Consider the following 25,726-nt stretch of genomic DNA (forward strand, 5'->3'; position numbering starts at 1 on the left):
AAATAACTATATTGACTAAATCCGTCCAAGCTCACTCATTATTGTCTTAATCGAAATTACGGATTGCTTCTTACCCGCTTGTCGTCTCCTTATGCCATAATTTGTACATGTCAATTGTCAGTAGAAACCACATTTTTTTAAGCAAGTCAGCCATATCAGCAATGTATTTTTATAAGGCAGTAAATGAGGCTGAATGAACTGTTTCTCTGCCAGACAAGGCTCTGCTGATAGCCAGGTGTAGCAGTGGTAAGGTGTTGGGACTGCTGTTGGGACTGTCCTTTATGTAGGCCCTCACAGTTGGCGTGCACTGTTTGTCACCATTATAGTGCAATTAATGTATTGTTTAATGTTGTGGCTTAGCTGGCATGCATCCCACATATTTTTTATTTTGCCGCACCAAGATTTACATGCTAACATCGGCACTTGGTGGGAGGCATAGGATACAATTTACTAATGAGCAATTTGGCTAAATGGGTAATGGAAACAATTCATCCACCTCAACCACTTCAACATTTGTAAAGTTTACAGACAAATGTTCTGTTTCCATCAGGCATATGCTGATTTTTATTTTATCTGACATGTACTTTACTCACAAAAAGGTTGGATGGAAACCTGGTTAATAACCAGGCACATTTGCTATTTAACACAACAGTTTTTGTGAAAATGTGATGGAAAAACATTGAACATTTGATTTTGATTTGGTACATGAAATCTTAAGCGAAAAAGTACATTTTGTGTGCCATAAGTCATCATGCACAGATTTTTATCCGCACAAGTTCATTTGGTGGAAACACACCACTGGTGGGAAAAGCTGTGGTATGAAAGAAATGTGTGAATACTGTGTGTGTACAGAAAGTTTCTTGGAGCATCCAGATATAAATATGGACCCAATCATAGAGGAAAATGAATCCATGACCCATGACTGATTGACAGGCAAGTGAGACTACAGAGGTGTGAGAATACAGAGATGAGGAAAAAGAGTACAACTCTATACTTCTCTATTCCTAAACTCTGCAACATATCCATCATTGCTTACATAGTGGCACTGTGGCACCTAGAGGCCCCGCCTGACAACCTTAGCCTCCCTCCCGGGCAGATATGCGACTCGTGTTAAAGCTTCAAAGATGACGACATCTGTCATCATTAGCGGTGCAGGGGATGTAAATACCTTGGCTTGACTCGCACTGCCAGCGTTTGGCAGATCCCATTTCAAGCCCCACCAACGGAAGATGGGTGTCATACTTCTTCTTCCGCCATTGGCCAGTGATGTGTATGCTGCTGTGCCTGTGGCCATCTCTCTCGCTCGCTCTCGGACTGCCACAGCCCCACGACCTATGGGCAACTAGGCCAGAGTGATGGTGCTGTCAGTTGGTGCTGTGGCCTCTCCGAGGCACCTGTCACATCATAAACAACACAGTGTGGAGGAATGGCTCATTCCGTAGAACCAACCAGAAATGGACAGTCCTAAAGGCAGTTTGAGGAAATGTTGTTCCATCTTTAGTTCAGTGGGCTGGTCTGAATTGTGCAGAATGATCAATATTAGGATAACAAGGGTCTCAAGAAAAAAAAAGGCTTTTGTGGGGCCCTCGGGGCCGATTTCTGGTCCCAGTCCATCCCTGATACCAACACTGCTGTTGTGGAGAACCTGGAGAATTGATTAATTCTCATTAGATGGCACTCATTAAAGAGCAGGGCTGCTGTGAGCTGTTTAAGTAATGCCTGGTTGAAATAAAGGGCCACCTCACAGCACCAGGCACAGCTCCAACCTTTCCCACTCACCTCTTGATTTAAAGTAACAGCATAGGTACATTTTTCATAACTGTCTGCAGCCATGAAGTCTCACACATAGTCATGTTAATCATGTGGGATTCTAAAATTTCAGTTACTCCACCATAAATCCCTGTTCAAATCTTCCAGCGGTAAGCATGTTAGTTATTCAAAAGAGACAGCTGGTATACGGAGACATCCCTCACCATGCAACCCCAATGTAATTACTGTAGTCTACTCTCATTGATTTGAACAGGCACTCTGTTAAAGGGATAGTTATGCCCAGCTCCGAATCCCATGAATTCCTCCTAATGATTTCCAAGGTTCATTTTTTTATGACAGGAGCAATCAAACATCTCCACTGGCCTCTTGAGTCAGTTGCATCAGTAGCAACCAGTAAATATCATCCAAATGTATTGTCTCTTACTGTTAACTGTTGCACACAATGCAAAAGTCACTAATTTTTTTGATTGAAAATATGTTTCCGACATAGATACTTTATCATAAAAGAAAGCAGACAGTCTCTAAAGATGCATGCTTCATGTGTATATTAAAATATCCAGATGATGTTGTCTATTCAAAGCCCAGTGTTGCATGAAAGATCTGGACTGTATCTACAGTCTGTTAATAGAGCAGCCCTCAGCATCATACGTCATCAGAACCAGGCAGACTGCGGTGAATCCTTTCCTAATACACATGGTATTATCAACTCAATGGATACAGTCCATTTACTACAATCAATTCACATACTATACTACATAAAGTACACATCATCTTCTGTACACAGTACCTGTAACAACAATTATACATCAAAGGAGTTTCTGATAAGTCTGACCTTCCTGCCAGAAGTGGTTCATTTCACTCTTGCTATCTGCAATGATTAGATATGTAAGACACACTGATGCAGAATTCAGAGGTGATGAATATTGAAAAAAGTTATATCGATCAGCAGGTCTAGAGCAGGTCTTGTATAAAGTATGCTCATCATTCTGTAAATGAATGAATGTGATCTGTTTGTCAAGCGAATAATCTTTTCATATATTATTTGAATGCAGCCGTAGCTGCTCCGCAACAAACACCAATGTTTAAAATGAATTGAGTGAAGATCTGTGGTGAGACAACATGCCATTGTGACAGTTCAGTGTGAGTAGTGAGAGAGCTACCAAGCTGAAAGTGGGACAGTAGATTCTGCTAGCTAGAGCCACTCTCTCTTTTCAGACTGGTGACACAGGGAGGCTTGTCTACTGAACCAAACAAGGCCTGTCAGGAGAAGAGGCTTCGGCTGAAACTTAAAAAACACTGGGTTAAATGTCTTGGGTATACTAGAATAGAAAACGCCAAGTGTCAAAACATTAAAAAGCTATGGTGCAGTTCCAAAATAATAGTGACAAAATTGTCTGTGGAAATGGGTTTGAAATACCAAAACCTTTGAAGTGAAACAAGCCACTAACCAACAGATAAAGGTTCAATATCATTAGCTTCATTCTTTGATTTCTCCTTTTATTGTGCATTCTGAGTGAGAGGGAGAGAGAGAAAGAGAGAAGCACAAGTCAACAACAACAACAAAATCAAAGCCCTGCTGTCACCTGCCAACTCAGCCAATGGGTTAGTGAGTTCCATATTCAAATGATTTCTCTATCTGCCAATCTGTCACTCGTTCCACTGTATAACTCCCACTGGCAGGGGAACACTGTGCCTGCTGTCTGTCCCAGCCCCTCTGTGTACGGCCCTGAGATATCTTGTCTGCTTGGCCCTCGGGTCTGACACCAGGGTGTTTGTGATCCATGGTCTACTGGGGGGGCTGGATCGGCTAGGGGAAACAGGATTCATTAGCCCAGACTTAATTGCTGTGGCATTGCAAAGGAGATGTTTTCATTGTTAAACAACACAGAATGATGCATGCATCGCTCACATTTATGAAGAAGCAGCTGCTTATGCGTTGACTTGTGTTACATAATGCTGTATAGGAACAGAGACAATTTCATAACAACCAACCACAACATAATATGTTGTCCTCAGAGTAATATCTTGGTTATATAGAAAGAAATGCAAGTGCTGTTTCAATAATATGAAAATGAAATGAAACATTTCAATGACAATTAACAGCTAAAGCTCTCATATGTTGACATTACACAGAGGCAATGAGTGCTCTAATCTAAAGGTCTATTTGGAGGCTGCTGACCCCATGCCCTGCCTTTGCCCTGTCTCTTCCCAGCAGGATCATTTGTAGAGTGAGATAGAGGGAGTGACACGTCTGGGTGGCAGTGGCCAGACGCTTGGGGCCATACCAGAGTTCAGGCGAGGGGACGGGAGGAGACAAACTGGCCTTGCTGCCCCCCTAGCTGCTGCAGATAGGGTAGATGACCATGCCCTAATTTATGCGGACAATCAAACGTCAGCCACCTCACACTATAGATGTATTTAAATCTCTCACTTGAACACGTTAGCTAGCTCTTACAATTGTAAGATTGGCAAGTAAGTGCTGATGACACCTTAACTGCTTGATACATTAAATAAAGCAACAGTTCAGTAGTTCAGATTTTGAGTCATTCAGTGTTGACAGTAAAATACCCCAAATCTGTATATATTAGAGTGATTGTCTATCAAGGGTACATAAACCTACTGATTATATAAGGATGTCCCTTCAGCTGTTCATCGTGGTTTTAACCTATCTAGACATGCAGCACTTAGTTTTTACTGTCGCTTCTCCAATCTTACAACCCTAAATTGGTAGATTCCATTTCACTTCTATTTCAGGACAAGGATAAGACTGTTAGCCTAATAGTGATGGCATGAAAAAAAAATCACTCCTGACAGTAAACATGTTTTATATATCAATCCATGATGACAGTCAGTAATCCATCATGTAAGAACCACTTGACCTACTGTAAACCTATTATGCAGCAGAAAATCTGACTGTTGGCTTCTGCAATGCTATCAAATCCTGAATCAGTAACCTGTTTCCATCCACCTTTTTATACAAGTAGGCCTACATTTCGGAGAAAAAAAGGCATATTTTTGTGTCTGTACATTTAATTAACCTATGAGAGAAATGTCGGTAGAAACACTTTTGACCCATCATATCGAAGCAATCTTAAGAGTCACACATGTGTGGTCCTCCCCAGAGTGGAAATCGTTACATTCAGGGAGGCGGAGTCTTTACTTTTTTCTTGTCCCCTCTCAACACACACATTTTGCAAGAGAAATTATTTGTTTTGGCAAACTCACTTCAGTTTAGTGGGCTGAATTAACTGTGAACCTGTCATGTCTACTCACGTTCCTCCCCTCCGGCGTTCGATGTCGCTGTTTTACTAACCGCCGGTCCTGGGAATCATCATTACCGCACCTGGCTTTCATCATCAAGCACACCTGTTCTCCATTACCACACTCCCCTAGGTTCCTTCCCCAGGCAGTATTGTTTATGTTTGTTCATGTCTAGACGCTACTCCTACGTTGTGTTGAGCCATGTTAATTGTTATATTAAACGTATCACATGCTTCTCGACTCCCAGTGTATACGTTACAGAACCTTGATTCCAAACGGTAACATTTGTTGTGCTATCATGTACTGAATGATGAGACTACCTTCTCATTAGATGACTAATCATACTGTTTTGAGACACGCGATGCAACTGCCATACCTGGCATGAAGCAAGTTATGGCCTGGAGCACCAATCATATCATATTAGGCCTACAGCGTGTTCAAGACCAAGATAAAAAAAAAGTATTCAAGTGATCGATACTCAATATACAGACTTCGGTACACACCCTGGCCCTAAAAATGGTCAAAGACCCCAGCCACCCCAGTTATAGACTGTTCTCTCTAATACAGCATGGCAAGCGGTACCGGAGTGCAAAGTCTAGGACAAAAAGGCTTCTCAACAGTTTTTACCCCCAAGCAATAAGACTCAAATGGCAACCCGGACTATATGCATTCTGGCAACAGAGTTTGACTATTAGCCATAGCTAGCAAGCAAGGACCTACCTCCAGCCTACCTGGTTAAATAAATAAAATAAAAAGGGATAGGAATGTTGCCAGTGAGAATGGCAACGGGACATAAAGAACGAACAACTGGGTCTTGTCTAGTTAATCGAATGAACGAACGACTGGGTAACGTCTAGCAACCAAAATATGAAAAGGTATGAATTTGTTTATAAAAATTTAAATATCAATGTAAAAAAAACATTTATACCAGTAAATGTGTGCTTTCATATTGTTTTATTCAGCAACTGTGGTATAAGCGAGATAAACGCCTCCGTTCTGTACATTACCTTGGAAAATGAACTCCGCAAAGGGACACGGCTCCGCCTCATCCCGCTGCGTCGTCCGTTATTTTCAAGATAATGTACAGAACATTGACGTTTATCCCTTACATAAACTGGTTACCAACGTAATTAGAGCTGTAAAAATAAAAGTTTTCGTACCCGTGGTATATTGTTTGATATACAACGGCTGTCAGTCAATCAGCTTTCAGGGCTCCAACCACACAGTTTATAATTCCCTATAATGCACACAGTAAATTTGCACAGTAGAATGCAATGTCTATAGTTCATTTTTACATGTTCTATTTATGAGCTGCTTTTGAAAGCTAAGTCGAATTGAAAACATTGGCATTGTTAGAATTTGATTTTCATAATAGCAAGCTAGGACTGATGGTTTGGTTAGCTAACTAGTAAGTCAATCAACTGATCAAAGCAGCCTACTGCACATTGTATTAGCATATTAATAAGCTGGTAAACACAGACCATTCAGCGCTTCAGGGTGTGGTCATAGTGACAACTGTAAATAATACTTCAATGTATGCTACATGTAGCCTGATAAAAAATATAATATAGAAACATTTAAATTAAATGTAGATATTCAACAACAAACGTTGTTTAGCCTGCACATCTTTTACATCATGACATTGTTTGCCTCATTGCTCAAGTGGTTTGCAAGTGACTTCATTTTTCTAATGGATGTCAATTGGTTTGGATTTGTTTTTTACAACTCACAACTGTCTGTCCTGTGCAACCATTTAATACATCAGTGTAACAATGTTATCGGCACTCTCTTTCCACAACTTTCACAGACAGTTCATTTGGTCTAGGCCTATTGTACATTCAGCAATTAGCGAGAGCAAGCCTACTTCTCTCCATGAAAAACCTATTAGGCCGAGTATAACAAATACATCTCCTATAGATTTTGTAGCCTGTGGTTTTTCCTGGGATTTCACGAATCTTGCGTCCGTACCCTATAGCCTATTGCGCAGCTAGCCGAAGAAGCGAAATATTAGGGCTATACATATTTTACGTGTCAAAGTGCAAGAAAAAAGTTAGATTATGAAATGCTATTTCTCCCATAGCAGCCATGGGCGTATTCATTAAGGAACGCTTTTACCGTTCATAACCAAATGTTTACTTCAGTTTAAGAAAAGTTTTGCAGCAGAATAGGCGTAATGAATTCACCTCAGATTTTTTTGGTTTCTGTATTTTACGTTCAGCAAGCTGTAGTAGTAAATAAAAGGCTAGAAATAAGTGTACAACAAGCTATCTATATTTTCCTGGGACTCCAAAAGCTAAAGAGGTATTATTAGGAATAATGCTGCAGTGAATAGGCCTACCTAATGAATTTACACAAGGAAATATCTTTTTTTACAAATCAGATTTATGACATGACAGGATGCATAGGATAAACATATCGCTCGAAAAAGGAGAACAACTCATATGCACAGATAGATAGTCCACATGGACTGTTATCCTCCCCATTAGGTAGCAACTCCTCCAACACTCGATATAATCCATTCACTTTTTTTCTATATTGAGGAACCATCTCGTTTTGACTCCAAAATTCCATTGAACTTTTCTAGACTCTCTTCAGCGGCAGAGATGGCAAGAAACCCTTAAATTATTGTGAAGATAACTTTTCACAAGCTGTTGTGATAAACCCTTTTTTTGGTGCTTTCAATGCAACTGGGAACTTGGGGGGAGAAATGGTCAAATCATGACATCAGTGATCTTCAGGTCGGAGTTTTATAAATATGCCAGAGTTTCTGACTTTGAATTCAGAGTTCGATGACCGTCCATAACGATTTTTCCCAGTTTGTTTGTTTGTTTGTTTGTTTGTTTCCCGAGATCTTAGCTGTCTTGAGCGCTCGGAAGTCGAAGATTTCAGTTTCCAGTTCTGAACCCAGCATTTCTGTTGCGCACTAGCTCCGGACGTCATCACTACAAGCGCTATTTTATCTGCCAGATACTATAAACGCCCACGCCAAGCAAAAAGAGGGACTGATCGAACAGCCAATGGAAAGGCAAAGGCAAAATGCCCACCCAGCCAGGCTCAGCTAGGGCGTGTGTGTGTGTGTGTGTGTGTGTGTAGAGATCAGGGTTGTACAACAGGTTTGTTACACATAGTCGAATTCAATATGTAAAAACTCTTACAAAGGCTGTGTGCAGGTTTCTTTTTTTCTCATGCTATTCAACTGTTACCATGCACCTGCATCAAAGATAGCTCAGATATGTGTGCCTTTTAAATTTGAATACGTAAATTCCAAAATGCTGGTAATTACATGTAAGTGTTTTGAAACTGATGGCGATTTTTTAAAATGTTTTATTACTAGGCTAATGGCTTCTTGGCTAACACTTTATAATGCTAACCAAGTCACATGACCGATCATGACCGTTCATGTACGTAAATAAGGAAGTGATTGCATTAAATTAGTAAAGAGGTGTTTACAACATTGTTTTTCTATGAAATCACATTATTTTCATTGAAATACATTATAGTGAATTAAAGTGGTCATAATTAACAAATAGTTTAAATACGTGTATCAATTTATATTTAAATCTAACATCACTTTCTGTTTTACTTTTAGCTTGATTTGACAGTTTCCCCACCTCAACCATGTGAATTATCTTCTTTTCCCTTACAGCTTAGACTACAGGGATCACAGAAACCACACACACACACCTAGCATTTCACTGTATCCTATTTCTAACAGTTCAGCAGAAGGCCACCACACCACATTATAGTTGGTAAGTGCATGATAACACAATACATTTCTATTTTCTGTTTCTGGTGGTCTCATTAGCCCAGTAGTCTACTAGTTAAAGGTGAGTAGGTTTCCTTTACTACTACAGTATATCATTTGCACTATTTTGTTGCTGTTTTTCATATAACACACACACACACATTAGCAGTTATATTGTGCACTCTCATCTCTCTCCTCCCCAGTTAAGACAGAGCCTATGAACAACAGTGAGACTGACTACCACAGAAAGCAGCACTGGACAGCCATGCAGGCGAAGGTAACACACACAGTTTCAGCCTCTCATTTCTCCCTTTACAATGGAGTCTAACACGTGCATAGCAGTACTCACAGATGTTGTTGGTGTACCAGCCATTTTAAAACCAACTATCACCAAGTTTACCATTGCAGACATCCTTTTCCATTCACACTAATAAACATAAGCTGTTCATGTGATGTCACCATTACGCTCACTCGTTACAAAATACGCTTTTACCATATTTATTCAAAATCTAATTTTCTATCTCCTAGGAACTATCTTTCATGCAGTGTGGTTGAAATGGACAATCAAACACATCTGCTGTTGCTGCATTGAATAATAACATTGCCATGCAATCTAATGTCTTGCACTTTCTGTCCATTCTTTTGAAGGAATGTGGATTGTCCTACAGGGAAATATCTGAAGGATGAGGAAAGGATCCTGCAGATTGTCCTACAGGAATTGCCCTGAAAATCTTGTGGAATTACCTGCAGGATTATTATCTACAGGATATCTCACAGGATTTGGGTGCCATTTTCCTATAGGACAATTCCATCAGTAGTACCTGCATGATTCCTAGTGTGTCCTCCAGGATTCCTGTATGAATTTTGTCCTACAGAAAAGTGCCCTGAAAATCCCGTGGGATATCCTGCAGGACTTCCTAAACCTGTAGGATATACTGGATATTCTACAGGATTTGTGCAGGATTTTTCATGCAGGACTCCTGTATAAGTTTTTTGTAAGGAATGGTTGGATGGAAACCAGGTTAGTGCTGAGATTATTATGGACAGAAGAGCAATATTATTTTTATTGGTCAAATGGCAGCCAAGCATCGATCATCATGTCACCAGAATTGGACCCTCAATATTTATTGGAAAGGAGCATCAAGCTCATCACCTTGCATTTTCACCACCCTGTGAAGTTCATCATTTATTTCATCTGTAGCCTAACTGCGTGGTTTCCTGAGTCATAGTGGGAGGACCACACATCATATCATCACGTGACTCCAAGTTATGTTAATATTTGTGTATAAAGACGTATCCACCGCCATTTCTCACATAATTAATTTGACAAATTACCTGTAGACATTTCCAAAATTGTACGGAAACGTCCTGTTTCCATCACAGCTGTTTATATGGTAGGACTTTACTTGCATTAAAACTGTGGGTGGATGGATGGAATGTGGTGACTGTGATTAATGATGTTGCAGTAAAGAAAGTAACCTACATGAACAGTATTTCATGGTCTCATGCTTCTAATGTTTACAATGTTCTCCCTGGATCATACTCTATTTGTGTTTTCACGTTCCAGGGCTGCCAAAGTAGGCTTGCCGTGAGATTTTCTATGTGAAATTCATTTCCCCCTGGCCCAACCCCTAGACATTTTTCTTTTTGACCTTTTAAAGCTAATGTCCTGCAATTCTGTATTTTGACATGGCCTATGACCGAAATGGACATTTTTAAAACCACAGGTAGGGTGTACTCAGGATGCTTTGAATGTTAAATGAACACTGAAAATCCGACAACTGTTCGAGATTTTTGGGGGATGCACATATTTTTTGAGTGTTTGAAACTTTTTCTTCAGACAGTAATGAATTGAGATGGGTAAATAAGCTAATGGGAGAAATAGTGGAAAGGTTGGAAGCAGGGATTGTCCAGTCTCCTTGTCCTTAGACTGCTTTCAAGGTAAGGACACAAACATTTGGTAAATTGGGTGAACTTTCTCTTTAAAATAGGGCTGGAGAAAATCCTGCTAGCTCTCCAGGAGGGTTGGCCACCTCTGATATGCAGTACCAGTCAAAAGTTTGGACACCTACTCATTCAAGGGTTTTTCTTTATTTTACTATTTTCTACATTGTAAAATAAGTGAAGACATCAAAACTATGAGATAACATATATGAAATCATGTAGTAACCAAAAACGTGTTAAACAAATTAAATATATTTATATTTCAGATTATTGATGACAGCTTGGCACACTCTTTGCATTCTCTCAACCAGATTTATGAGTAATGATTTTCCAACAGTCTTAAAGGAGTTCCCACATATGCTGAGCACTTGTTGGCTGCTTTTCCTTCATTTTGCAGTCCAACTTATCCAAAACCATCTCAATTGGGTTGCGGTCGAGTGATTGTGGATGCCAGGTCATCTGATGCAGCACTCCATTACTCTCCTTCTTGGTCAAATAGCCCTTACACAGCCTGGATGTGTGTTTTGGGCAATTGTCCAGTTGGAAAACAAATGATAGTCCCACTAAGTGCAAACCAGATGGGATGGCGTATCACTATGGTAGCCATGCTGGTTAAGTGTGCCTTAAACTAAATAAATCAGACAGTTTAACCAGCAAAGTACCCCCACACCATCACACCTCCTCCTCCATGCTTCACAGTGGGAACCACATATGCAGAGATCATTCGTTCACCTACTCTGCGTCTCACAAAGACACAGAGGTTGGAACCAAAAATCTCAAATTTGGACTCATCAGACCAAAGGACAGATTTCCACAGGTCTAATGTCCATTGCTCGTGTTTCTTGGCCCATGCAAGTCTTATTATTATTGGTGTCCTTTAGTAGTGGTTTCGTTGCAGCAATTCGACCATGAAGGCCTGAGTCACGTAGTCTCCTCTGAACAGTTGATGTGTCTGTTACTTGAACTCTAGGACCATTTATTTGAGCTGCAATCTGAGGCTGGTAACTCTAATGAACTCATCCTCTGCAGCAGAGGTAACTCTGGTTCTTCATTTCCTGAGGCGGTCCTCATGAGAGGCAGTTTCATCACAGTGCTTGATGGTTTTTGCGACTGCACTTGAAGAAACTTTCAAAGTTCTTAATTTTCCTTATTGACTGACCTTCATGTCTTAAAGTAATGATGGACTGTCATTTATGTTTGCTTATTTGAGCCTGTTCTTTGCTTAATATGGACTTGGTCTTTTACCAAATAGGGATTCTGTATACAAACCCTAACTTGTCACGACACAACTGATTGGCTCAAACACATTAATTAAGAAGGAAAGAAATTCCACAAATTAACTTAACAAGGCACACCTGTTAATTTAAATGCATTCCTGGTGACTACCTCATGAAGCTGGTTGAGAGAATGCCAAGTGTGTGCAAAGCTGTCATCCAGGCAAAGGATGGCTACTTCGAAGAATCTGAAATATAAAATACATTTAGATTTTTCAAACACTTTTTTTGGTTACTATTCGATTCCATATGTATTTCATAGTAAATGTCTTCACTATTATTCTACAATGTAGAAAATAGTAAACAATTAAGAAAAACTCTTGAATGAGTAGGTGTGTCCAAACATTTGACTGGTACTGTATGTCTCCCAAGTGCTGGGTGTTTAAACATTTTCTTGACATAACAATTCATTTCTCAAAATAACCCAACCTTCCAGAAAAATTGAATGAATCTTCATATTCAAGTGGTTTATGCTAGTTGAAAATCCTTGCCATCATCTTACTTTACATTGACAAAATATGTGTTTATGAGTCCCTCTACCATCTCTGCCTAGCATATGCACAATAGTAAAACGTCAAATTATATTTGACGCCTGGAGCATTTTTTTAATCAGTTATTCAAAACTGTCCATGAATGGAATTAATAATTAATTGTCAAAGACACAAGTAGGTATATCAGATTTAAAATATGTGATTACACTGGAAAAATTGAGAAGAAGTGGAATAATAAAATACACTGTGTAAAACATTAGAAACACCTGTTCTTCCCATCACAGACTGACCAGGTGAAAGCTGATGTAGAGGAAGGGGAGGTTAAAGATTTTAAGCTTTGAGATAAGGATTTTGTATGTGTGCCATTCAGAGGGTGAATGGGCAAAAAAAATATTTAGTGCCTTTGAACAAGGTATGGTAGTAGATGCCAGGTGCACTGGTTTGAGTGAGTCAAGAACTGCAATGCTGCTGGGGTTTTCACGCTCACCAGTTTCCAGTGTGTATCAAGAATGGTCCACCACCCAAAGGACATCCAGCCAACTTGACACAATTGTGGGAAGCATTGGAGTCAACATAGGCCAGCATCCCTGGGGAATGCTTTCAACACCTTGTAGATGCCATGCTCTGACCAATTGAGGCTGTTCTGAAAAAAGGGCATGCAACTCAATATTAGGAGTGTTCATAATGTGTTGTACACTCAGTGTAAGTGTGGGGAATAGGTAGGTAGGGTTTTTGCTGACAAGCACACAAATTACCCTACATTTTAGTCCATTGTTAAATGAGAATTGTTCCACTGATGAGACTTAATAGATAATCAAATCTGAAGACAAGATTACATTAATCCACACCTACACCCTAACCAAGTAATTGTTATATTTATTTTCCCCCATATAGAATCAAAATTACACATTTGGGTTCACAATCTGTCAGTCAAAAATATTTATCAAGTTCCAAATCAGGTCACCCTACCAAACATCCCAGCTAAAAGATACTGTAGGTCTGTCTGCTGCCTTTCTGTTGTCACAGCCTAAATGCCATTCACCAAATGAAGGGACTAATGCGACAGGACAATGAGGTTCCGCTTGTGATGTTAAATTGCAGGCCCAGTTGAAAAGTTAATGCACTGACTATACAATGGACTAATCAGAAAAATCAAAGTAGTACTTTTCAATGCGTGAGATAAGAGGTGTGGCACTTGAGAAGGGTCAAATGTATCTCACGGCCAATGTGGGAGAGTTGGCAGCTCCGAAGTTCACTTGTCATCTTTCAGTTTTTGCTCCTTGACACACTGAATGTTCACATTTGAATGTATCTGATAGAGCCAATTTACTTTGACACAGCTGGCTGATAAACATTCCACAGATAGCAGCCATGCAAAGCAAATGTATCTGGTTGTGCAAGATAATGAAGGTCAAACAGGTGTTGTGCATGTTAAAAAGTCCTGCTTTCCCCAGTATTACCAACTGAGATGCAAACTTCAGTCACACTACACCAGAGGTCAATTCCAGAGCGTACACAACAAAATGTGCCTAGCTTGACTAGGGCTCAAAATATTGTGTTATGACAACAATTCTGGGTTAGGTTAATGTAAACATCATGTCCTGAGAGTGTGAGTTATGTCAGAAAATATATTGCTGTGTACTGACTGTCCTTTTTGTTCATTTCATGCTTAGCCTCAGCAGGGGGAACACATACGATGTTTGTCTCTTGGTAGTGTGCCCTGTTCTGTTCCAAATCCTGCCCTGTGGCACGAGGACACATCACAGCAGTACCCATAACCCTGCATGCTCTCCCTGCCCCCTCCCCACTAATCTCTGACCCTGCTGCTGCACCAATATCTATTCCAGACAAGGGATGCTTCCAAACATCTAAGACAAACAAGAGAGTTTATCTGTCACAAGACATTAGCAAACATGTCAGTGGCTGACACATCTGACTTAGTATGGGAGGAGAGAAAACAGAAATAAAAGTATGATTATTCATATTTGAGTTGTCAACAAATAGGCTTACTCCTGCTCAGACATTTTGAAATACTAATGTTCTTGCTCTGTGTGTTTATCATAATCTGACCAGGTAATGATGGTAGCTGGTAACCATACAGTTTGGGGCTGCAACACACAGTGGGTCAAATCCTTTCAAAATCAGTCCCAAATTAGTCAGTCAATTTACACAAAGAGGTATTCAGTCATAATTCACTGGCACTGAAGGCAAAAAAGCAATTAAGGGAATACAATAAATATGGAGTAAAATCTGAAGTTTATTGTTAATGATGGTGTGTGATTAATTAACTGTAGAGATTCTGTAGTACTCAATGATACTTGCTCGAGGGGGGAAAAAAAATCTCCAGTTTTGAAATGTCCTGTCTTGAAGCAAAATCCTTCCTCCTCATCAAGCTTGAGTTCACTGGCTCAATAAGCTTCAGGGCCAGCAGGGGCTGTACTGATCTAACTCCCGAAAAATGTCCAGTAACTATGTCAACCTTGCAGTTACTCTGAGGACACAACTACCTCCCTTACAGCAAGCGTACAAGGAACATTTTGGATAAAGAGCATGACTGAGAAACATAAGAGTTTGATTGAACTTTTGATTGCAGACTGTGTCTGGACTGTTTCAAGTACTTTTCTTCACAAATGATACAGTTAAGAGCATGCACCTACAGACTGCGTGCAACGAAGTGATGCCATTAAATATCACTGGTTATTTAAAGATGTCTTGAAATGTTACACGCGCGTGCACACACACACACACACACACCTCTTTTTTTAAATAATGTGCCTCTGTGCATTTACCCCAAATATAGATTCATAAATAACTGTAGCTCAATCATGGGGATATAAGCATAGCTTTCTGCTGTGCGGTGTAACAGTCACAATGACACAAACACATTTGATGGTGATTTGAGTCAAAATCCCAACACTTAATACTAAAAACACTTGATTGTTAAAAGCAAACAAACAAACGATTCGTTTTCATTTCTTCCGAGGAACCTTGTCTCCAAGTGGTACTTCATCAATCAGTTTCTGAAATAAGATTAGATGAGAAGTGATTAAACCAAGTGACTAAATATTTGGAAAAAAAACAACAACACCCCTCCACAAGGATCATCAAAGCAAACCTCCAGCATTCGAGGATAGTACGTTACGTCGTCCTCCATCTCCCCCCGGGCATCATCCACTTGGTATCTCCGACAGGCCAAAGCCAGCTCGTTGGCATTGAAGAGAGGGGCCGGGTCGATGGAATGGCCATTGATGAGACTCACCAAGTACTCTCTGTAGTGTTTCCTGGAATTGATTAGGCAAAAACCAGTTAGTTACATCTAGGCATGTTTTCATGTTTTTCATGGGAACACTCTGTTGTAATCTAAAGTGCCTTTGGGTCCTTGAAAAACACTATAGGGTGGTTGGCAGTGACATACTCGCAGAGTCCTGCATGGCCAGGCTGAGTTTGAGCCCCACAGGCCGAGTCCGTCTGCTGCCCACCCTCATCCTTCTGCTCAATCACGCCACACATCCCTGGGGGGGGGGGGGGGGGGGAGAGAGAATAAGTAGTACATCTCTCCATTTCTTTTAAGTTTTGCTGAGTAAAAACTAAAGAACAGATCGAATCTTACCGGCTTGAGTTCCTGGAGGGGTGTCAGTGTTGAACTCAACACACTTGTTCTGCAAACAACAATAAAATAATGAACAGGAAATACAATCCATCTCCAGATACTCTTCGAGTAAAATCCATTATAACGACGGCTGTCAGAGATGACGTGTTAATGCCTGACATGTTAATCACAGTTAAATTATTTGAAATAGCATCTCCATTTCTTCACCGCACGGACCCTTTTAAGCGCAGAACACATCTACAGTTAATGCCTTTACCTTCACGTCGCTCAAGACGGCGTGCCTCTAGCCAAAATCATGTCAAAGTTAAGCCCAATATTACCGAGCTATGCTTTGCATTTTTTCTGTGGATTCATGCACACGGCATGGGCTGTTTTAAACAACTTGCAAGCCGCTATTTTATGGTTTGATAAGAAACATTGTTTAGCTAGCTAATCAGCTAGCTAGCAAACTGATAACTTGACCACTGACTAGGCTATGCACAAATTTGGAGGGCAGAGAAAGAACTGAAAAGGAATATGCTACTCAAAGAGATGCTTCAAAGGTAGGCAAGAATGGGGGTGTGTGTGTGTGTGTGTGTGTGAGTGGTCTATGTGTGTAACGTTGTTGAACAGTACAGATGGTTACAGTGTGTTCATAACATTGTTGGACAAGTTTAAAAGCTCTTTGTATCCATAGAGCCAGTTCTGTTTTCCTGTAGTTAAGTAATTTAGAATTCCTGAAGCTTTAACAGTACTTAAAGCTGTGTGTGTGTGTGTGAGAGAAAGATAGTGTGTGTGTCTGTGTGCGCACAAGTGTTAAACTTCAAGAACATTGATAAGAGGGAGTAGGGAGCATTTACAGCTAGCTGTATGTTACAGTGACTTGTGTTGTTTATGGTGAAAATGCTATGAAAACCTTCTGACGTAGATGATTTTGTGTTTCTGTCCATTACAATCAAATAATAGTATGCCTGTTTTTCAATGCACTGCTTTTTGAAATGGACACATCTTTCAGGGCTAAATTTGAGCAAATTAAAAAAGGATAATTAACCGCGATTAACTAATGCCATTAACTTAATTATTTGAATCGTTTGACACCCCTAGTTATAACTGCGATTGTGAGTCAGAGAGCTATAATGTGGTTATGGTGATTGTAATGGTGTGTGAGCATCTGTGTTTGTGTGGATGGTGTGTGTGCCTACCTGCAGCAGTGCTTGCAGTCTGACAGGCTCCCAGTCCCTCAGGTAGAAGAGGCAGTCTCGAGGGTGATGGGCGTGCAGGCCTGTCACACTGCACTGGATCACTGCACACGTCTACAGAAGAGGGAGGGAGGGACAGAATAGGGTAGGGAAGGAAGGAAAGAGTGTGGGAGGAGGGAGGGAGAGAGAGGAAGGAGTGGGGAGAGACCGAGAGTGCAGAATGAATTTGACTGGAGGAAGAAAAACTAATTAAAGCGACATTCAAGTCAACTCTCATTCAAACCCCTTGCCAGGAACTAGAACGACCGACGAACTCAACACAGAGACACCAAGTCAACTCTCATTCAAACCCCTTGCCAGGAACTAGAACGACCGACGAACTCAACACAGAGACACCAAGTCAACTCTCATTCAAACCCCTTGCCAGGAACTAGAACGACCGACGAACTCAACACCGAGACACCAAGTCAACTCTCATTCAAACCCCTTGCCAGGAACTAGAACGACCGACGAACTCAACACAGAGACACCAAGTCAACTCTCATTCAAACCCCTTGCCAGGAACTAGAACGACCGACGAACTCAACACAGAGACACCAAGTCAACTTTCATTCAAACCCCTTGCCAGGAACTAGAACGACCGACGAACTCAACACAGAGACACCAAGTCATTTGAGAAGGAACTTACAGTGTGGAAGGGGTTGTTGCATCCGCTGCAGAACTGGTACCTGCACTGGGAGCAGCAGAAATGCATACAGCCTCCTTTAGACAGGGCATATTGGAACCTGCAGTTTGGACAGGCTGAGGGGGAGAGCAAGGGAGGGCGAGTACAGACATGAGAATGCATCTGAGGAAGAGGGTAAATAGTTTGATTAATTAATCAATTGATTGAAGGATGTGGAGGGACCTAAAAAGCCCTGTAACTGACTCTACCTCTTTGCTAAAACAAGGTATTAGTCAACTGGCTTAGTTCAAGCAGAAGGCCTACATTACCTCTACGGGAGTGTTGTTCATGACGCTAATGAAATGTGCTGGTTTGGAAGATGAACTATGAGTAAGACCAATTTGATCTCTCTCAGCCCAACACCTAGTGAAGTGTCTGGCCGTTCACACCTCTGCAAGTACCGGCCTTTTCTGGTTAAACACTACAGTAACTCTCAATGAGGAGGTGTTGTTTCATTTAGAAGGTGTGTGTGCTGTGTGTCTCACTGATGCCGTTGTCGCGCAGGTATCCGGCCAGGCCTTGCCTCTGGTATTCTGGGTCATTCTCTCTCTTCCAGGACTGGTACTGTTCACATGACAGACCACCATGCTGAGACTCCCACTAGAGGGCACACAGAAAGAGAGACGAGGGGATAATGGAGTGAGATGGGGCTCCAGCATCTTTACTCTAAAGCCAAATATCATCTCCTCATAGCCCCAATTAATTGCAATTTCTGATTCAGATTCCCTCACACAAAGAGTTCATGTTTCACACTTACAGGTTTCTTGCATTGTGCACAGAAGCTGTTCCTGCACTGGAAACAGGTGACCTTCAGTTGGTCTCCATCATAGATGAACCCATAGGAGCACTGGGGGGAGAAGTTATGAAAATAAGACAGGGAAGGGAAGAGGAATACTTCAACAGTTTAAGAGCAGGTACTGGTCATTTTTAGCTAGTGAAGATGGGTGTAGCATGTAATTTTATTATTTTTAACAGCCTCAATGGGGATTAGCAAAAACATATTTTTTCCTTTGCCTTTGTATACATAGGATACTGAGATTTAAACTCACATGACTACACCAGAGGAACTTGGGGTCTTTGATGAGAGCTTGTTCAGTCAGCTTCTTATGAAACAGATCATATACCTCTGGCTCCAGACACTCCCGCAGCTGTGCACACACACACAGGAAATTATTATTACAGGTGTAGCCATCATTATAGACAGTACCTCACACACACCTGAATTTTGAAGGGAGAGAAGCCTCTGAAATCCCCAAAATTGGGCTTCACTCTGTGTTTCTTCTCTCTTCAAAGAGAGAATCTGAGGGATATTTTGTGTGAGGTTGTTCTCTGTGTGATGTACTACCTGGATGTCCAGGGTGGAGAAGTAGCTGTTTAGGTGTTCGGGGTCGTTGATGTCAGGTTCCCAGCAGACGGGACACACCATGTCTCTGATATGCTTGTCTCTCACTGCAATGGTGAAGTGCTGCTGGAAACAGCCACAGCACACCGAGCACTGACAGGAGGTCAGAGACTGCATCTGAAACAGGAAGGAAAGTTGAAGAGAGCGAGAGAGAAAGGTGTATGAGAGTTGTAGGGGTAAGATACTGCAAAAAAACACACAGAAAAGCTTCTACTTCATTTTGAGCAAAGGCAAGCTAGTGCTGACATGCACGCAAACACCCACAAGTCCCCCAAAACACACACACTCGACAGAGAGTACCTTGCTGTGGGGAAAGTCCGATAGGCAGATGGGGCACTCTTTGGCCAGCACCCGGCGGATGAAGTCTCGGTCTTGTGACTCGCGTACGGCCTGTACTACATCGTCCAGGGAGTAGGGGGCGGTGCGCTCCTGCAGTAAGGACAGGGCCAGCTCACAGCGGCCCCAGCTGGGCAGGTCATACACCGCCAGCAGCCTCCGACACACACGCTGGTCCCAGGGGGGAGGGAGGAGGAAGAGGAGAGAGAGATCAGACCAGTGGAGTGGACCAACTGATGCAGAGGCATGATGAAAGGAGAGATATGCCTTACTACAAAATAATGCTTTTCACTGTAAAATATACATTTACATGAGAGATCAAGCAACTGTCAGATGATTGAAGAACATGTACGATCTGTGGACCTTTCTAATGGTGGTAGTTGTGAGCACATTATCATCAATATATCTATTCTGTGTTCAGCTAAATGTATGGGCCGAATGAAGCACATAGTGAAGTTGAGAGCCCCATTTGTCCTACCTGTTTGTCGGGGTGGTTGATGTCGATGGTGGGCTCGGGCTGGTCGCTCCACATGCGCTGGTGGAAGGGCTCCATGAGCGGTCGCTGCAGCAGAGACAGAGCCCCCCGCACCTCTCCCCCGTTCTGCCTCAGTACCTCCTGACACCGCGCCTCATCATTGAACCCCAGAGAACATAGCTCCTTCACCTGTACATGACAGGACAGGTACATGAGAAACCAAACCCTTCTTTGAGTGTTAAAAGGCTAATTCAGGATTCAAAATAGTTCCTAGTGGAGAATCTCCATTGAAAGTGTGTTCTAGTCCAGGACTAGGCTTAATACAGGTCTGGGAAACGTAAATAGAGTTCAGCTGGGAAAAGTGCCAGTACAACTGACCTTAGACCTGGGCAAGGTCTACCCTGTCTCTCACCTTTGCGTGTCTGTCTCTGAGAGACTGTCTGGCTGCTCTCTCAGTTTCTCCACCTGCAGACAGCCAGGCCATCTTGGCCTCAGCCCTGGACAGGGTCACTCCTCCCCCTCTGGGCTGCTCCTCCTCCACACCAGTATCCTCTGCAGTACCAGTCTCGTTGGAGAGCCCGTTCTGGTTCAGTCCTGTTTTCAGGTCTGCTGCTCGAGACGACGCAGCCATGGCACAGATCTGGTCGAGCAGGTGAGGTAGCTCCGCTTTGAGCCAATCACAGGGGAGGATGTTGCCGCCCCCGGAGACGCGCATGCCTGTGTACACCTCCTCTGGACTCACTCCTTTTTTCTCTCCATCCTGAGAGAGAGAGAAATAAAGACAAATCTATCATACATATTGACTAGGCCTCAGCTGCTGCTACTCACCACACTGTATGAATAAGTAAGAGGATGCTAGGTTATTTTCATTCATTTGTTTTCTGAAAGCTGTAGTTTTAATATTCCTGCAACCAAATCGCCCAGCAATGGTACAAAAAATACTTTTCTGAATCTAAATCTTAAATTCGCTAATATCTTGTAATATTACTAGTGGGATAATGCGATTACACACCATATTATAGTTCTACAGAAAGCCTTCACTTACTCTAATAAGTTCAATCAGCTTTAGCCCCTCTTCCCTCATCAGTTTCTGTCTCCTCAAATCAGGGTCCTCCATGGGCGGGTCTTTGGGTTTGACAGACAGCACAGGGACCCTTTTGACCTGGGACGGAGGGTGGAGTTTGACTGGCATTTTGGCGGGCTCGGGACGAGGAAGGTCACACATCTCACACACTGACGCTGGAGTGTAATTTACATAAGTACAGAATTGGCACACCCACTGCAACAGAGAAGTAGAGAGAAGATGGGAAAAGAAGAGATAATTGACATGAGCTTCGAGACTCACGGGAATAGAGGAACAACAATCTGTTTGATGAAGGCAGAATCCGAAACTTTCATTTCAACTCAAATGTGCCTTGTTCTGCACTGACATTAACAGTAGTTCACCTGGCTGTCTGGGTCTCCTGGCATGCCCAGTACTGGAGCAGCAGGCCGGTTGGGCGTAGGAAGGGGGTGTGTGGGGGTTGCAGGAGGCTTGGTGGCCAGACGGGGGCGCTCACACACCTCACACAGGATACTACTGCCTGCGTTCACTACCGTACAGCTTTTACACTGCCACTCTGGTGACATACATAGTGAAAACACACTCAACACAGGGCTCTGGAAGAGGTGAATATGAACTCATCAACAGCTTATAATCATCTTAAGAGTGTCATTACATTTTCAGACAATAAAACAAGCATACGAAGTAAACACAGAAATAGAGGAGTGAGACTGATTGGAGTGGAGAAAAGGCAAACCACCACTATTAAAACACATACACTGTTGTGTGTGTGTGTGTGTGTGTGTGTATACTGACCAGTGATGGTGAAGGGCTGTGGGAACTCATCCTTAGCAGGGCCAGAGGAGGCCAGGCGTGGCCTCTCACACATCTCACACAGAATGTCCTGGATGGAGTTGACCCTGGTGCAGTGGGTACAGTGCCATGACGGGAGGGAGCTACTGGGAGAGACAGAGGAAGTGAATATTGTGCCAAACACACAGAGCACAGAGACAGTTGCATTTTCAGCAGTAATCACCACCTATGAAAATGTATCCATTTTCTTCCTTTACTGTGCAGTTTCGCTTTCGTCTTATTTGTCATGTTTTACCTGTGGTTCTTTCGCATTTTAGAGGATGTCACGACAGTCCTGTGGTGATTGGCTCGTTCTGCGGAAGAGTGGTACAGTCTGTCACATTCCGTACACAGCCATTGGACACAAGAGTTACAATGGGCAGCCACTGGGAATATAGCACAGATAGTGCAGTTGGCTGCAGGGGAAGAGAAACGAGAAAAGGTGAAATGTACGTTTCAGATGTTAAAAATATACACACACACACACACACACACACACAGAGCTTTGTATTGCTATCCTTGTGGGGACCAAATAATTGATTCCCATCCAAATTCCTATTTTCCAAAACCCTAAATCTAACCCTAATCATAACCCTAAACGTAACCCCTAACCCTGATTTAAATTCTAACCCTAATTGTAACCCTAACCCTTAAACCTAAAATAGCATTTTTCATTGTAGGGACCGGCAAAATGCCCCCCCCCCCCAAATGTTCCTTGTTTTACTATCCTTTTGAGAACTTCTGGTACACAACAAAAACATGCTTGTGCACAGTTCTAACCTGTGTGTCTGGTAGAGATGGAGGTTGAGGTTGAGGCGTTAGCGGTCCGTACTGGAAGAAAGGCACTAGTGGGAGACTGAGACAGGGAGGATAGAGACATGTATAGGGGCTGGCTCTCTCTCAGGCTGGAGGGAATAGCTACTGCATCAGACATCGGTCCAAAGTCATCCTGGAATCATAAAGGATATTTCAGTCATCTGATGGCAGTGGACACCAACAGACACAAAACCACACAAATATAAACACTGTCTGAAGCAGAGAGAGGCTATTAGGGCGACCTAAAAAACAAGTAGAAGGCAGAGAGGAAGAGGACCGGTTATGGGAGAAAGGAAACATACCTTCTGGTTCAGTGATGGGACCATTCTCTCAAAGAACTCTGGGTGGGGGTGAGCTTCCTGTGAAAGTAGCAACAACAACGACTCAGTACAACAACTGATTTCATGAACCTCTGAAATATTTCAGAATAACAGTCTTTGAGACAATGCCATTGGTTCAGACCTTGAGGAGCATGTCCAGTTCCATGCGTAGACTCATGACCTCCAAGGTGACCGCTGCGACCTTCTCAATGTCAGGCTCCACGACCACATCAGGGAAACTCAGTCCGTCTGGCTGCTGGTTGGAGTAACCATAGAGACAGAGCACTGCCCTTCCTCCCTGGGGTAGAACCGAGGAGGTTTCATGCAAAAATGTTGACATCAAATTTAGTAGAGTTAATGGTGTGTGAACAAATAACTTGATCAAAACGATAGTAAGCTATAGACTCAATCAATGTTACCCAGTATTAATTTAACAGCAAATCGGTGCTGCCACTCCAATATATATAGGATGGTCAAATGTTTTCAGTGTAAATTTAAATGGCTAAAACCAAATATAAAGTACATAGAAAAGATAATAGAGCAGTATATTTTTAAACAAGATCATCTTTGAGAACTAACAATCACCAAAATATGGGGCCCCCATTGATTTTATTTACAATGTTTGAGTCACTCAGATATCATAAGACTTATCTAGTAAATTATCTTTAAAACTGCATTTTGTTTCTCTCTGCCTTATGGAAAAATGTGTAGAATTGCTGGAATTTAGCTTTAAAACAACAACATTTTGTTTCTGCGGCCAAGAGGACTGCCACTAAAATGTTAGGTCAGAGACTGCGACCTATGTCTGCCCCCCCCCCCAGCCGCTACAGACCAACTTTGCCACTGCTGCTGAAAGAAATCCTTGGGGAAACACTATTGAACTAGGCCTATATCAGCATAATGCCAATAAGTTTATAGTGACAAGGTAGTAGACTACATATCATTACCCAGAATCTAACCTACCTGTATTGAAGACATCCTCACCTGAATGGAATCTACTGTTGCTCTGAAGACGGGGTTGTTGTGCTTGACAGTGCGCCAGTACTTGGGCCTACTGGAGCTGGTGAGGTTACAGCCATACTTCTCCAGAATGTTCAATGCTGTGGACAGTCTCTGCAGGGAACCTATGGTCTGGCAGGAGAGAGAACAAAGATAAAAGGGTAGATCCAGAAAGAGATTGACAAAAGAATGGACACTGAACAAAAATATTCAGCACAATTAAAGAGAGAGAGGGAAAAGAACTTCTGTATTCCAAGATGTAGGCTAAGTGAAGGTGAAATGTGATGTGGACATAGTTTGAGTGTGTGCTCGAAACAGTAAACTAACTAACCTCTTTCCTGTTGTTACCGATGCTGTTCTCAATGATCATGGTCTCAGCAGCGATGTAGTGGTATTTGGCTGACGGTGGTAAGGGTATGTTGGCCATAGCTAATATTCCTGCCCGGATCTCCAGCACTGAGCCAGTGGAATGTAGACAGGCTTCCGCATGGCATCGTACCTTCTCTAGCTGGTTTGAAAGTATACTGGCCATCCTGGAAAAGAGATATCATCATAATAATAATCACACAGATCAGATAGCAAATCATTGTGGGCACTGACACGCCAAAGGCAGTATTGATGAGCAGTGGCAAGATTCTTGCCTTACTGACATCCATTCATAAGAGGTTACCTGTGTGCCCTGACAGTGTGTCCTGCTGTTAAACCGCAAGGCTCAGTCATATCAACGGACACACACACACCAGAGAGACACTGATTTACTCATTATGCAGTACTCTATATTTCCAACAACACAATGAGTAAACTTAACGTTGTTGTAGCAATTATAGCAAGGTTAAAGCCTACAACTGCACCTATGTAGAAATACTGTCATATCCTCTTACCCAGTGCTTTCGTTCAGTTGTCTACACGGACAGCCATTGAATCACGATGAGATATCAATTCATTATAACACAGGTGCTTTCAAAACACCATGTTATGCACGAATCTCAACACAGGCTTGTTCGCTAAAAAACAAATATACGTCTTAATTCATTTATAAAACCAGCAGTAACAGGGTCGAAAAGTATAACTGCAGTACCAAGCTATAAATGTAAACAACTGCATGAGAAAAATGCCGTATTCTGCCTTGCGCAAAGAAACGAACCTCCATGCATCGCCATTGTGTGTCATTACCATAGAGAATGATAGAGACCTCTAGTGGCCGAAAGGCCATCCTCAGCCTGGGCAGCGCATGGGAGCTTCCACCATTTGAATGGAGTCAACTCATAGACAAAAACAAAACAGTAAATAGTGACAATACTGATGTCATCCACGTATCCCCAAGGAAAACTCCCCATAGCACATGAAGCCAGAAGTATTTGAACTGGAAGCATGCCATATTGCTGAATGCACCCAAAAATCACAAAGGATCATGGTGATAGTGGTCGAAAACTAGCAAAGGATCATTGTCGACCCTGCCTGAGAGTCAACAGGAGCCTCCTTGTAGC

The 25,726-nt window shown here is 42.1% G+C and overlaps 1 protein-coding gene across 4 annotated transcripts; it reads right to left on the reverse strand.

Annotated features, from left to right (window-relative positions):
• Positions 1 to 14,722: 14,722 nt before the first annotated feature.
• Positions 14,723 to 25,367, reverse strand: LOC139376088 (E3 ubiquitin-protein ligase RNF31-like). 4 transcript variants are annotated; one of them, XM_071118264.1, is made up of 23 exons: positions 25,121 to 25,367; positions 24,571 to 24,772; positions 24,225 to 24,371; positions 23,383 to 23,538; positions 23,223 to 23,279; positions 22,885 to 23,053; positions 22,361 to 22,520; positions 22,069 to 22,211; positions 21,657 to 21,829; positions 21,256 to 21,489; positions 20,623 to 20,970; positions 20,214 to 20,399; positions 19,700 to 19,906; positions 19,343 to 19,516; positions 19,047 to 19,145; positions 18,755 to 18,844; positions 18,483 to 18,597; positions 17,962 to 18,074; positions 17,277 to 17,387; positions 16,096 to 16,144; positions 15,901 to 15,997; positions 15,601 to 15,766; positions 14,723 to 15,505 (listed from the first exon to the last, which is right to left on the reverse strand). In XM_071118264.1, exons 2-23 carry the CDS (start codon positions 24,769 to 24,771, stop codon positions 15,455 to 15,457), a joined length of 3,246 nt encoding a protein of 1,081 aa, XP_070974365.1. In that variant the 5' UTR covers position 24,772; positions 25,121 to 25,367; the 3' UTR covers positions 14,723 to 15,454. The 4 variants fall into 4 exon arrangements, with proteins under 4 accessions (XP_070974365.1, XP_070974364.1, XP_070974366.1 ...); XM_071118263.1 differs by having other exon boundaries at positions 14,725 to 15,505; positions 22,069 to 22,208; positions 24,204 to 24,371; XM_071118265.1 differs by having other exon boundaries at positions 14,725 to 15,505; positions 22,069 to 22,208; positions 25,121 to 25,360.
• Between the last annotated feature and the right edge of the window lie 359 nt (positions 25,368 to 25,726).

The sequence above is a fragment of the Oncorhynchus clarkii genome, chromosome 20 (genome assembly GCF_045791955.1).
Source record: "Oncorhynchus clarkii lewisi isolate Uvic-CL-2024 chromosome 20, UVic_Ocla_1.0, whole genome shotgun sequence".
Classification (NCBI taxonomy): domain Eukaryota; kingdom Metazoa; phylum Chordata; class Actinopteri; order Salmoniformes; family Salmonidae; genus Oncorhynchus; species Oncorhynchus clarkii.

Excerpts from the sequence above, each read along its gene's own strand:
- LOC139376088 (XM_071118261.1), bottom strand. The coding sequence starts at position 24,771 with ATGGCCAGTATACTTTCAAACCAGCTAGAGAAGGTACGATGCCATGCG. Across the intron at positions 22,212-22,360 it reads AAAATGCGAAAGAACCACAG|TAGCTCCCTCCCGTCATGGC; the intron begins GTAAAACATGAC and ends TGTCTCTCCCAG. Across the intron at positions 18,075-18,482 it reads CCTGCGCGACAACGGCATCA|CCTGTCCAAACTGCAGGTTC; the intron begins GTGAGACACACA and ends TCTCCCCCTCAG.